At 43.5% G+C, this 13,130-nt stretch overlaps 1 protein-coding gene across 1 annotated transcript in view; it reads left to right on the top strand.

Annotated features, from left to right (window-relative positions):
* Window positions 1-7,736, top strand: part of LOC128301794 (probable serine/threonine-protein kinase nek3) — a 48,143-nt gene extending 40,407 nt beyond the window's left edge. Inside the window, exon 7 of the mRNA XM_053038424.1 lies at window positions 6,209-7,736. Coding sequence (XP_052894384.1) covers window positions 6,209-6,475 — 267 coding nt within the window. The 3' untranslated portion in view covers window positions 6,476-7,736. The remainder of the gene's footprint in view (window positions 1-6,208) is intronic.
* The last annotated feature ends 5,394 nt before the right edge of the window (window positions 7,737-13,130 follow it).

Below are 13,130 nucleotides of genomic sequence, written 5' to 3'. Positions count from 1 at the left end.
CTCGATCATGGTCAATTTAGACGTTCGATTCTAACCTTTTACGACCTCCAGAAATACACAGTCCACGGCTGGATGGTACGGTCATGGTGGTAGTGTGGTGTGTGCCTCGCAGAATTAAAATGTGCCCGCGAGCGTGCAATCTTCTGTTGCTCTGCCGGTTGCACCAGGAGCTCGTTCGCCAAGCTTTGTTCTCGTGTCTTCCTTTATTGGCCTCGGCACATTCGCTCGGTGCAAAGTTAGCGCGCAAACAAAGTGTCCACCATGTTGGAGGGTTAGGAAACGAGGTTTGGAGGTGAGTCTTTGACGATGGGGAAGGATGACCGCTGGCGGGTTCATTCCGGCTTGATTGGAGCAGGCAAATATATTACACTTTGCACCCGCTCCAAATGCAACTCCCTTTTTGCGATCCTTGTGTGAGTGTCGTTCCAGTGATTTCTTCCACTTGTTTTGTGTCCTGCTGAAGTTGCATCCCGTTTTTGCTAAATCTGGCAGCCATATTGGAAGCTGGGTATCTTGGGGGAGGTGAGATTTTCTTATCAAAGCCCAAGGAAGGGATCGATTTTCTTTCCCGATTCGCTCCATGCGTTCACTGGTCGGTCACCTGAGCGGCTAATCTTGCCAAAGCACACCGGCAGCTCCATCAGAAATGGCAGCGCGTCTCCGATGAACGCATAATCTTTTATGTGTATATGGCACAGGTTTTAATCATAACAATTTCCTGCAGATTGCTCTCACCTCACCGCTGCGAGCAGGCGTTTAATGGAGCGTTTCGTTGGTGGTAAAGCGGATCAAGCGATCGCCTGCCGGAGAACGCGGTTGAAACATTGTTGGACCGCAAGATTCCGGCCGTGTTCACAATCGCCGCCGAGGTGTATCGTGTTACACTTTCGTACAATGTTGTTCGATATGGGTTCGGCTAATTGCACAAATTTCAGCACATTTACAATGTTTGCGTGATGAATTTGGTGCCTGTTTCACATTACCGCTTACCGGTGATGACTTTGTCACGTCCTGTAAAAATGGTCATCGCAGCGTCTGTGCTGCAACCATTCTCTAATAAAAGCAATGCAGCATAAATAAGTTTGTGGTTTATTCTCTTTATCCTTTGCTGTTGTTGTAATCTTCCCCTCCGTCCCAATGTTTCCCTTCGCTGAAAGTTCTGCAAAAGCGATTGGAACCGATTGAATATCTCGGTGATGGATCTGCTTCCCATCGCGCATACATACACGCACGCACACGAAGAGAAAGGTACATCCGTACCGAATGAACAGTGTGCTTTACATCGGCAGCATTGATTTATTGCTTTTTATAGCGCAAAACGTTGTTGCTACTTACAAAAGGAGAATAAAATGATTTTGAAGCAAAATTGTAGACGTCAGTGGACGTAAGTGCACAGAGACCTGACCTGCCGTGGTAGGGGGTGATTAAGTGCCACAGAGGAGGTGATGTGGGGGAGGGGTTGGGTTTGCGGGGTGAGAGAGAGGAGCATTATAAAAAAGGGATCTCAATCAAAAGCTGATTGCTCTATGCTACTGCATGCACCAATGGCACGGGAGGCCCATATTTGCCATCCGTCTTCACTCTAATCTGCCGCTTTACATGACCATCGTTCGATTAGGAGAAAAAGCTCGGCAACATATCGTAAGCCAAATGATTAATTAGTATGTGAACCTAAGGCAACGACAGTAAAAAAAAAAACCGATGGACGAACATTTGACGCATCCTCCGCTATTGATACAAACTTACAAAATCAAATTGAAACGATTCGAACGACTCAAGGCTGGAAGTAGCTGTTGAGGACGTACGAAAACATTTGTAGTTTATTGCCCCTGGCGTCCTTTGGTTGAGAATTAAAATCGATTCGCAACGTAAAAGCGATTGCTCCTCTCATCAAGACAAACAGGACCGAATTGAATATGATTATTAAGATAATTGACGCCGTACTCGTTGATGGTTAGCCAACGGGAGAGTGCTTGATTGAAGTTAGAGCTGCCGTAAATCTTGAGGATCTGTAGCCCCAATACCCCGAGCCTTGGCCGGGGAAAAAACCGTTGTTTATCTGTTGGCACAACACCAACGCTGCAATATGGGGCCACCAGAATAGCAATTTGCAAAACGGGGCCCACCTATCCTGGTAGCCGGTAGCAGCCACGGCATGCCGGGGCTCTGCCGGCGCGATAAGATTTATGAACGAAAGTAAGCTGGCACGGTAAAGGCACGGTAAACGCTCGGTTCATTGAGTAAATCGTAAGCATTCAATTGCACAAATTGTCGGTTTTCGTAGGACTAGCGTAAACTCCTGGCCTGGGTTTGTTGAATGTGGTTTTACGCAACTCCCTCCGAGTAGCGGGTGTGCATCGGCTCGCTCCATCCCTAGGCGCGCTGTATCTGCCCGATCTGCTTTTCCCGGTCGGTTGATTGAGCTCCGGCGAAGGCCATTTTTTAGGGGGCGTCTTTCCGGAGCACGACGGAACCATCGTCCTAGCCGTCGGTTGCCCCGAAGGAAGGCAAAGCGGGCCAGCGACCAGCACGGCCGAAACGGTACTCGGCCGCAGCAATCACTCATTCACAATGAGTACGGTGGCGCTCGTCCAGCGCCGTGGTGCATCTGGTGCATCGATGCAGTACACGAGTGCACGCGCGTACTAGTCCCGCCGCGCATACGCACCCCCTTCCATAATTGCTGCTGTCGGCGTGAGTGAGCGCGCGCGCGCGCGTCCGTACTTGCGCTTTTGCACACGCGCACTCGCTTTGCTGCTGCTTTGGGTGAATTTTCTTAATGTGCATATAGATAAAGCGAACCATGCGAGGCTAGTTGGCCCAGCTGCTGCTCAGAGCCGGTGCCTGTGTGCAGTAAATCGAAACAGCAGAATTGGCGGCCGGAAAGGCGTAGTGGGAATAGTTAACATTTCGATCCCTACCCGAAACGACTCTTCCCGGTGCTAAGATTGATTCCTGTGCCCGTCCTCCCCCAGCTCGCAACCAACCAAGGCCCCGTGGGGCCAGATTTCAACCAAGCGGCAAGTGCTTCGCCGAGCAGCGTATCGTTTGCCCTTCGCACAAACTGAAGCGAAACCTCCGAGTGTCTGAAATGCGAAATGCGCTAATTACTGGCCATCGAGTTTTGAGGAGTAGCAACACTCGGAAACTGAAACTGACCAGTCGGTCGGTCGGACGGATAGCTCGTGTTGGGTATAATCAATTGCAAGTGGCAGTCACCCACCTGTTGCCCGGGTGTACAGGAAGGAGAAGGTGTGTGCGTCGTGCCAAACGGTTCATTTGTCATAGTTGACTTGTTTCCGCCTTGATTCGTGTGTTTGGAATGTGTAAGTCATCTAATCTGAATAACGCGTTTTGCAAGGACCTTGAAGATCAGCAGCACTTGTCACCACAAACCCGCATAGCAACATTGTGTATCTTCGATCAGATCAACGCTTCGTGCATCAAATGTACATCGGAAAGCTATGATTAGCTAAAGCCTTAAACTCTGTACATGTCCAATATTGCTGTAGGACATTGTCAGAGAAATCAGAAATTGATGGGAAATAATGTTTTTCTTTCCCATACATGTACTGACGTACTTAGATTGGAGCGGGTATGTTTTTTTGGGTAGTGGCGCAGGGTTTTCACTCGACAGAACTACCAACGACTCGCATGGGGGAGTGATCTAGCTAACTGTCCAGAAATTTCCCGCCAACGCCGCAACCTTAGACTTTTGAATCGACCTGTTTTAAAAGCTGAAGATATTCCTCGAAGCCGATGGTTAGATCTAGACATTATTCGAACGAACGCACGGTGTCCAGAGATGCCAGAGTTCCTAGATTTCAAGGAAACTTGATGAGTGATGGTATGTTAAAACTTCTCGAACTCATAAATGTCCCACGTAACTTGCCAACAGTGTTACACTGAGTTACAATGGAAATATTCTTCGGTACCTCCAACGATACTGCCTACCTAGTAGTACCAGTCAAACAAGTGATAAACGAAATGATTTTTCAAACAGCGACTCTGAGATATTAAGTATTTCTTTAACAAAATAGTCCGGGCTCTTAATAGCCCAGGTCTTTCAATATAGTATCAACATTTTAAAAAGTAATTACAAAACTATAATAAGTTCAAACGTTGTACTAGAATGTACTTGTAAAGAGACAAATTTATGGAAAACTTGGAACTTCCAGAAGAAAAACACGTTAGGTTATAGAAATCTTCTTGATGTATGGGATTTGTAATGTATTATTATTATTATACAATTTATATCATTTAACTGAACATATTTAATATTTTTTAAACAGTGTTGACATGATCAAAAAAGGGAGTTGATTTCATGGCTGTTCGGCATTATACACTGAAGCCTGTGAATCGATTGTCACCATGACTCCGCCCCTCAAAGCAAAGAATTTACTATCCTGCCATTTATTATGGTGGACATGACCTAGTTGCAGTTAGTGTCATACGTTTAGTTTAGTGCTGCATCCATCAGAGTCCAGCAATATGCCAATTAAACTACAAAATACAGTGGCCCTCTATTATTAGGCGACCTTAGGCGATTTTTATTATCGCAATTGTAAACACTAATTTAAGGTCTATTACACTAGCCCATCAACATAGTTAACATTTACTGCCAAATGTCCATAGAAATAACATCTAGCTCCATCAATCGGAAATAAAACTGCTCGAGTGCATCAGCTAATGCCGAGTGGAAATGAGCGAAAGATGATGCTGCAGTAGGCATTGACCGGAGCCAATGGTAACACAATCAACATAACTTTTTCCCTCAAGCCTATGTTTTGTACATTCGCCATGAAATGCTCGAGGCGTTTGTGAAGGTGCATGGGCCCAGCACCGGATCACGAACCACGGTTGCTGCACCGATCGCAACATAAATGTTCCCGGCTGTCTGAGCTAACTAGATTAGGGCAAGACAAAAATGTTAGCTCCTGATCGAGGGAGATATTAATAAAACAAACATAATTTTAGTGTAATTGAAAATATTGTCTTTGTAATGTTTACTGAAATATGTTAGCAGTATTCTACCAGATGATTGTTGTAATTTTATTTGTCTATACAGCATTCCAAAATTTAATAAATTTTGAATATAAATTGGTCCGTCAATTGGTATCGCTTTCCAATGATCACATGCGATGCAAACCTTCCCAAAATCCCATCAAAAAGGCATTAGACGATTGCACATTTCACTCATCCACATGACATTAGAACCAAGATGCATGGCACCGTCTCCCGTCGGCAGAATGGCGAATGTAGCAGCCTTCTCGATGGCGTACTCTGTTATTACACAAGGTTTAATGGTAGGATCGTGACGTCGGCCGCCCGAAGGCGCGTGCCAACGGGATCGTTCGTTTTACGATTTGGTTGTGCGAAGAAGGGCTGCTGTTGGATATGCTGTTCTCCAGCAGCACCAGCGCACCTCTGCCATCGTTGGACCATTCGCGATCGGATCGGGCATGAGGGTTTTGATATGCATAATCTTCGTTTCGCTTATGCTTGCTAATCTAACTGGCACAGATTTCGTATCCTGTCCAGTTGTCTACTGGTACCACCACCCCCAAAAGCAGCTGGGGAGCATGCGAGCATGAAATACTCCAACGGTCCGAGATGCAGCGCCTGCACTAGGCTTTATGCATCATCAACAACAAGTTGCCCTGCTTTTCTCGTGCCATTTGTGGCATGGGTTTTTTTTGTTTCGCTTTGTTTTTAGCCACATACATGCGATGGCCACCGATAGAAGGAAGCACAATTTGAGCACCAACAACGCTATCATTAGGAAGGTTGGTTGTTGATTTTTTCTTCAGTCTTCAATCGCGTCTTCCCTTCATCGACCGGTAACTAACTCCTTCCGTTGGATGTTTTCTTGCATTGGTTTGGAAGGGGATTCAGTGCAATAGAAGCAAATCCAACGAAATGTGTACATGAGTGTGGAGTTTGGGAATGCTCACAAAGCGATTTGAACAAAACATAAATAGTCCGAAATATGAACCCAAAAACAAAAAAAAAACAAATGGATCGATTATCCTGGAAAACTAAACGATCTGTTTGTTGTGTCGTTTGATATGCCACGACTTTCCGATACAATCATGCAACGCGTTGGAGCGTGACCGGGTGCAAGATCCTGCCGAGCTTATTCGGTTTCATCTGTCGCAAGCAATGACTAATATCGTGTTTCTCCTTCCTCTATTTCCCTACTTCGCAGAACTTTCGTGATCAGAGCATCGACGGTGCAGGATTGCCGCTGCTGACGGAGGAACACCTGACGAACTCGCTCGGCATGAAGCTCGGCCCGGCATTGAAGCTGCGATCGATGTTGGCCAAAAAATTGGGTGGTCCCTGTCCGTGTGCGCTGTGCAGCGTTCCCGCTTCAACGCCGCCGGCCCGAACCAACAGCAGTGGCAGCAGTAGCAGCAAAGGCGACACAACTCCCACCAATCGGCCACCGAGCAACGAGGGGTCGATTGGTTGATCGTTCGCTCCCACCCCCGATCGTACGCGGATTGGTGGCTTTACTGGCAACAGGCCTTTCCATTTTCCATCCAGTTTCCCAGACGTACTTACCTTCACTTTAGGCAGGACACCGTGTGCCGGCCGCTTTTTTTCCAATCGACAAGCCGGGACATGTACAATACTAACGATTAAGTTGGATTTATTTTTTAACATTCACATCGAAACCCTTCCCAACTCCAAGCAAACGACACTCTTACGGGGTCCAGTTGGCATCCCGGGCTCTAACCTTACTGGGACAGAGTTCGATCGACACAAAGGGGTTAGGGAGAAACAAACATTCTATGCACCAAACCGAGAGTAAGTGTTTCCTTCTAAAATTTTGTAATTGAAGAAAAATATGTGCTATCACAGCGCGATAGTGTACAGTGAGGCCCTTCTCATCAGTGATCGGTAAATTCTACGACCAAAGAAACAATAACAACACAATGAGAATGTGTTTCATTTCACTAGGCTAGACTAGACGACGTCGTCCGGATATGCAGAGGAAACAATTTACGGAAAAATAATAAAACAAATCTCTCAAACACCCGAAGGAAACACTTTCCCCGTGTGCGGTAAATAGCATAGCAGGCGATCATACTACAGTGAGGGCCTATCGTGGCCTTGGTGCAATTAAACTATTCACATGTTCACGCAAAACTTTAGATAAGCGTAGTTGTAAGCAAGAGCAAACACAATGCGGCGACTCAATGTTGTTAATTTCTCGTTATTTATTCAGTTAGTTTATGGACTGTGTAGAGCGGTAAAGCTTGTTGCAGTAGTCAAATGTGTCCTTTTCTGGCTCGGTCAACCAAGGATGGAGTTGAACAAAAAACACACACACAGCTATAAAAGACAGCGCTAGTTTCCCTTTACTTCCGGAAACACTTTTTCCTCAACAAATACAATACGTGCGAACGAGAGCTAGGCAGCTGTTCAATCGACGCGTGACGTGTGTGAAAAATGATTTCACTGATAAATGATTTCACTGGATGTTGCTATCCCTGTCGAAAGTGTGGGAGGATATGATTTCATCCTGTCTCCAGGAGCAGAACAGGGCCTATTGGTTAGTGCATTATTTAAAAGTCGTAACAATAGCAATATCAGTATTTAAATACAAGCGAACGTTAAACATATACAAACACACGAGCGGACAGCACGAACCGCGACGGAATGTTGTGGGTGTAAGCAGTCGGCAATGTATGTAAGAAATAAAGACATTACAACGAAATAAATTAATAATGAATCAAACGTTTGATCTGTGTTTTGTGTTTTCGTTTTGAAGATGCTATATGGTTTGTATCAGGTGACGGCTCGGAGGTAAATTGTTAGCGGCACATCCGGACCGTTCCTCTGTAGCCAGGAGTGACTATCTATGTGGCTACGTGGTATAAAATAAGTCAAGTAAATGAGAAATGGCAAACAGTTCTAGTAGGTTGTTACGCCAAGAAGAAGAAAAAGATGAAATTGTTTGTATTGTTATTGAATGCCGGGAGAGGCCGTATTGATTTATTTGATGTGTTAGTGTGATATAAATAATTGTCGTTCATAATTGGCCTGTACTTTTCTTCATTTTTTATTTATTTTGTTTATAATTCGCCTTAGCCTTCATTAACAATCCTTGACCATCCACATAGGACATAAAATTATGATTAGATATTTTTTCTAATATATTCTAAGGCAATATACTCAATCACTAGTTATCCGACTAAACACACGCAACTGTAGGTTGAAAATTTAAATTTATTACTCAACGTATCTTTTGAATTACCGCGGCACCCTCTAGAAACGTCGAGAAACCATATACATACTGGTCTAAGCAGTGATGCAACATGGCCAAAATATAAGACGTTAGACGTAAGACGTTTGGTTTTGAAATGACGGTTACATGCAGTGTGAAGACAAGTATGATTAACACTTTCATCAACGCATCACCAAAATTCGGATGCAGTTTTATGTGAATCACCTTGCACAATTTTGAAACGGTATGAAATTCATGAAAAAACGATATTTCAGTTGTTCTTTCGCTCAAAAAGGAGACAAATAAGACAAATAAGAATAAGTTTTTCTTATCTTTTGTAACACTGTAACAAGAGACGACGTCTTAGTTAAGATGCTTGAATTAATTAGGCTGCTCGATCTTCTTTCATCACGAAATGCAGCAATTCTGATTGCAGTATTCCGATACGGCCGGTAGTCCTCTATAGTCGCGAGTCTTGGACGATACGGGTGGAAGACGCCAACACTCTGGCTGTTTTCGAGCGGCGGGTGCTACGGACCATTTTTGTGAGCAGCGCGTATGGCGAGAATGAACCACGGGCTAGATGAGCTGTTTGGCGGAGCAGACATTATAACGGTGGTGATGAGGGTGTCAGACTACTTATCAGGAAGGTTCGCGTCAGCGTTCCGTTCGGCACGAGGCGTAGAGCAGTGCAACTATATTGTTGACTGTATCAAGTGGATCTAGACCTGCCGGAGGAGAGCTTCCTCAAAACGGATTGGTGACCAGGACATGTCAGCACAACGTGCTCAACTGTAAAGAGGTCAAGAAGAAGAAGAAGATTATCCTTTTATCAGAATTGAAAGAGAATCGAAAGAATTGAATTGAAAGGCAATTGATCTATTGCCTTCAAATCTATTATGATCCTTCTCAACCATATCCTCGACAAACTAGAACTCAAATATGAAATTTTATGAGAAAATCTTTAACAACTTTACTTTAACAACAACACAATTTGCGTTCTTTTTGGACACTAGCCATAAAAATCATGTGCTATAAAGATAACCGGATAGGATGAACAAATGATCATTAAGCAGATGATGTTCTATCGTAGCGATGTCCTCGTATATTCGAAACATCTCTACTCATAACGCATGTCGCATGTCTCTAATGGAAAAACAACATTTTTGAAGAATTACAATCTGAGTCAAAGAGTTAGAATCACCTGGTAGAACTAAATCATGATTTAATTCATGAGTTGATGGGCCCAAGTGTGAAATGTTAAATTTTCAGTTTATACACTCATGATTTAAATCATTAGTTAAAGATCACCTTAAAGTATTGAATCCTCAATTAACCCACTCATGAGACAAAACATGTTTTAGATCATAAGATGATGGTCGCCGACAAGGGTTAAATCAAAGAAGTTTTGATTGATTTATTTCGCTAACTGTGATGTGAACGAGTTAAACAACAAACGAGCTATAAGTCATCTACTTGGAAATTTGGATTATCTCACTCTTTAGTAAGATTTTAATCAATGCTGAACATTCAAATCATTGTGCACATCACTAGTCACAACACAAGCTTCTGAGGCATTGAATATGTCCAAAAGTTACCAAAATCTCTTGGTGTTTGGATGACCAATAAAAGAAGTGTAAAATTATGAACTCCAAATAGCTGCCGGAGGAGCCTCAAGAACGACGGGCTCTACGAGCTGTATGACGAACTCACTGTCATACAGCGGATTACACTCGCCAGGCTCCGATGGGTTACGTCATGAGAATGCCACCGAACGACCCCGCTCGTAAAGGTCTTGTAGATCGTCCACATAGACGGAAGAGTCGTGGCAGGTCCGAATTGAGATGGAGTGATAGGGTTGATGCGTACGCCAGAAAGGCCAGGATAGTAAATTGGATGATAACGATGCTTGGCCGTCAGCGATTTAGAGAACTCCTACAGCAGCCCAGTAACAATAGAGGCTCCTTTGGGTAGATCATGTCTGCTCAGCATGCTGCTCGTACTCGTTCTCGGGACTAAGGAGGGTTGGTTATCAAAAATCCGAATATTTAGTCCAGTGAATCACCATAAAACCCTGGTGGCCAGTTTCCAAGATGCTCCAACTTGATTGATTTATATTTGCTGATTTCCTATTTTTCAACAATCAAACAAGCAAAAGATGTGTGGCAAAATAATTTTCTTGTAATTAAATTGTTTCGCATTGCTTTTGGAACGGTACCATGAATATTCCGAGGTGTTGGGATTATGTTCGACTGTTAGTGATATTTTTAAACCACGTAGTAAATGTACCAGAGATTACCAGACCATGTACATCGAGCACGGGGACAAACACAGATAGTGGTGCCGTCATCAATGAGGATGATCCCCAGATGGAGTCGAATACAGAGGAAAATTCATGCAATCAAATTACTCCACGTGAATATGCCGCATATTGCATATCCTGGCGTGAGATCGCTCATTCTCTGATGTATTGTGTCGGGTGACTGTTCCAGCAGTACTGTGTCGACCAGTACAGCAAGGTGGTCGGCCTTCAATGCAGCACCTGATATATATGCGCACAGCTTCGAACCAAAAAGTACGCAGGGTAGATAGATCTTGCTGGTGCTGAACAAACCGTAGCAGATCTGCAACCACATTTGTCCAATTTCCCTATGGAAGTCCCGATGCAAGAGTCGGTTCCTGTAGCGCGTCGATTGATCGATCCACAAATCAGCTTTCGTACGGGTTGTCGTTGGACCAGCATTGCGGGCGGATACATGAGGGCACTGTATCAAAACTCTGTTCATCACCGTGACTTGTAATCCGAGTTTGCCCGGAAATAAAACAAAGCCTCCTACCGGGACAATCTTGATAACAGGAATATAGTCCAGTACGTTTTGTAATACAGAATGAGCAAGTTACTAAGTTGTGAGTTTCGATTCTTTTATTTATTTGTTATTTAGTCGATTAAACAATATTGTGTAGCAATTAAGCAAACAACGCATATTTTATATAATAAAAATAATTTGTGTTATGCACAGCCGGTTAGATTTGCATAGCTTTTAGCATTTGAAAACTAAAATGCGAGGTCAAGTTGTTGTCAAGACTACCTCCATGATTAAACAAACAACAGCAAAGTCTCGGAAAGAAAGAAGTCTTGCGTACACTTCAGAGTTATGTTGCGTAGCCCTGTGACCGGACCGTTAAACTAGTCTATATATACACGTTTGTATGCCCTAAGGAGAACCATAGCTGATTCGTTCAATGCCTTCTACGATTTTTCGCCTAAGGTACAGTTTTCAATCGGTTTACTTCTTCGGTATCAATCAGTGAAATTTCTGATTGAAAAAAACCTGTTTCGTTCAGGTTGATGTTTTAGGCGATGATAAAAAAAAACGGTTGATTACTGTGGTGAGCTTTTACTTACTGAACTTTTTCTACAATTGACCATGTCTACAACGACCAAGTTGACCACACCACCAACGACCACAGACTATCCTACGGGTAAATAAAGTATAAAAAAATGCAGAAATGGTAGGCTTCAACATCCTGAGGATGTCGTGCCGATAAAGAAGAAGGAGTTTGAGTACATTGCATACTTCTCTTGCGTAGCCGTGTAACCGGGTCGATATTGCTAATTCAATAAAAACAAAGGTTTTATATAACCAAGGATATATAAAATCCAAGGATATTTTCTATATACCAAGAATATTTTCGATCGAATTTTAACCTTTATAGTTAGATTTTGTGCTATAAATTAACTCTGCTGTTAAATTTCCAAAAATCGCACAATCGGCCCAATTTTTTGGGGCCCCAACACGACGAGGCCCTTGGCGACTGCCTACTCCGCCTACCGTTTGATCCGCCGCTGACTTTAAAACCATCTGCTTGAGAATTTTTTTGCAAAAAAAAACAAACAAACTTAAGATTGACATAATTTTAAATATTGAAGTTTTCTAAAATTAAAATCGCATTAAATATCACTAGGTGATACTGTTGATGGACACTTCATGGAGCTTTGCTTTGGAATATTGAAGAATTTGCGTTGGGCGGCGTTTAAATTTCGGCTTAACCTCTGCATTAGCACAACCCCTGATAGTACAGTTTTGAGTTTGTTTGAGCTGCTAAGTCAGACAACGCATGTAGAGAATAGAAACGGATGTTCACTCCAAAGCACATTCACACGGTTAGTAATAAGTTCTGTGATTTGGAGATCGAAAGCGCAGCATGTGCACGGTTCCATTTCCATACATACATAGCTACATCTACAATATTCTGAGTATGAGAAAAATACTCACTCGAATGGAATGTTTCAATGTGACGGTCGTATTTTTAAAGTAACGAAGGCAAATGCAAATATTGACACTTTCCTAGACGATGCTACGTTACCTCGAGCAACATCGAAGCTACGTCGCAGACGCATCGGCAGTCGCTATCGCTTTGTTATCATTGTCGGAAAGTGAGAACGAAATAAAAAAAAAATAAGAAAGCAATCAACACGTGTACCGAAGAAGTGGTGCGCCGGCAATCGGCGCATTGCTGACGGGCAACCGGGATGGACAACGGCGTGTCGGCAGGTCCTTTGACACCTAAGAGCCTCGCATAATTCCAAAGCCTCCTGCGTATCGCGTTGAATGATGTGCCACGTAACTTTTCATCTTGAGCAGTAAAGAATCTAGACAGTATGGGAAAGCCTCACGGCGCTGTTCGGCCCATCTCCGTTGGAAAAGAAAAGGTACATCGACATACTTTCCTGAGACGTGTTTCGTACATCGATGAATGGATGGCAGTTGCTCGGACTGTTTCGCACCCATATCATATCCCTTAACCGTATGATATTTTTGATGAAAGCAAAGTAACGTGACGAAAGCTAGCAGCACGGGATGAATTATGCAAGCTTTAGCTGTATTTTTTC

Source organism: Anopheles moucheti, chromosome 3 (assembly GCF_943734755.1).
Source record: "Anopheles moucheti chromosome 3, idAnoMoucSN_F20_07, whole genome shotgun sequence".
Classification (NCBI taxonomy): domain Eukaryota; kingdom Metazoa; phylum Arthropoda; class Insecta; order Diptera; family Culicidae; genus Anopheles; species Anopheles moucheti.
The sequence above is the reverse complement of the archived record's forward strand: the minus strand, read 5'-3'. Positions and strand labels throughout refer to the sequence as shown.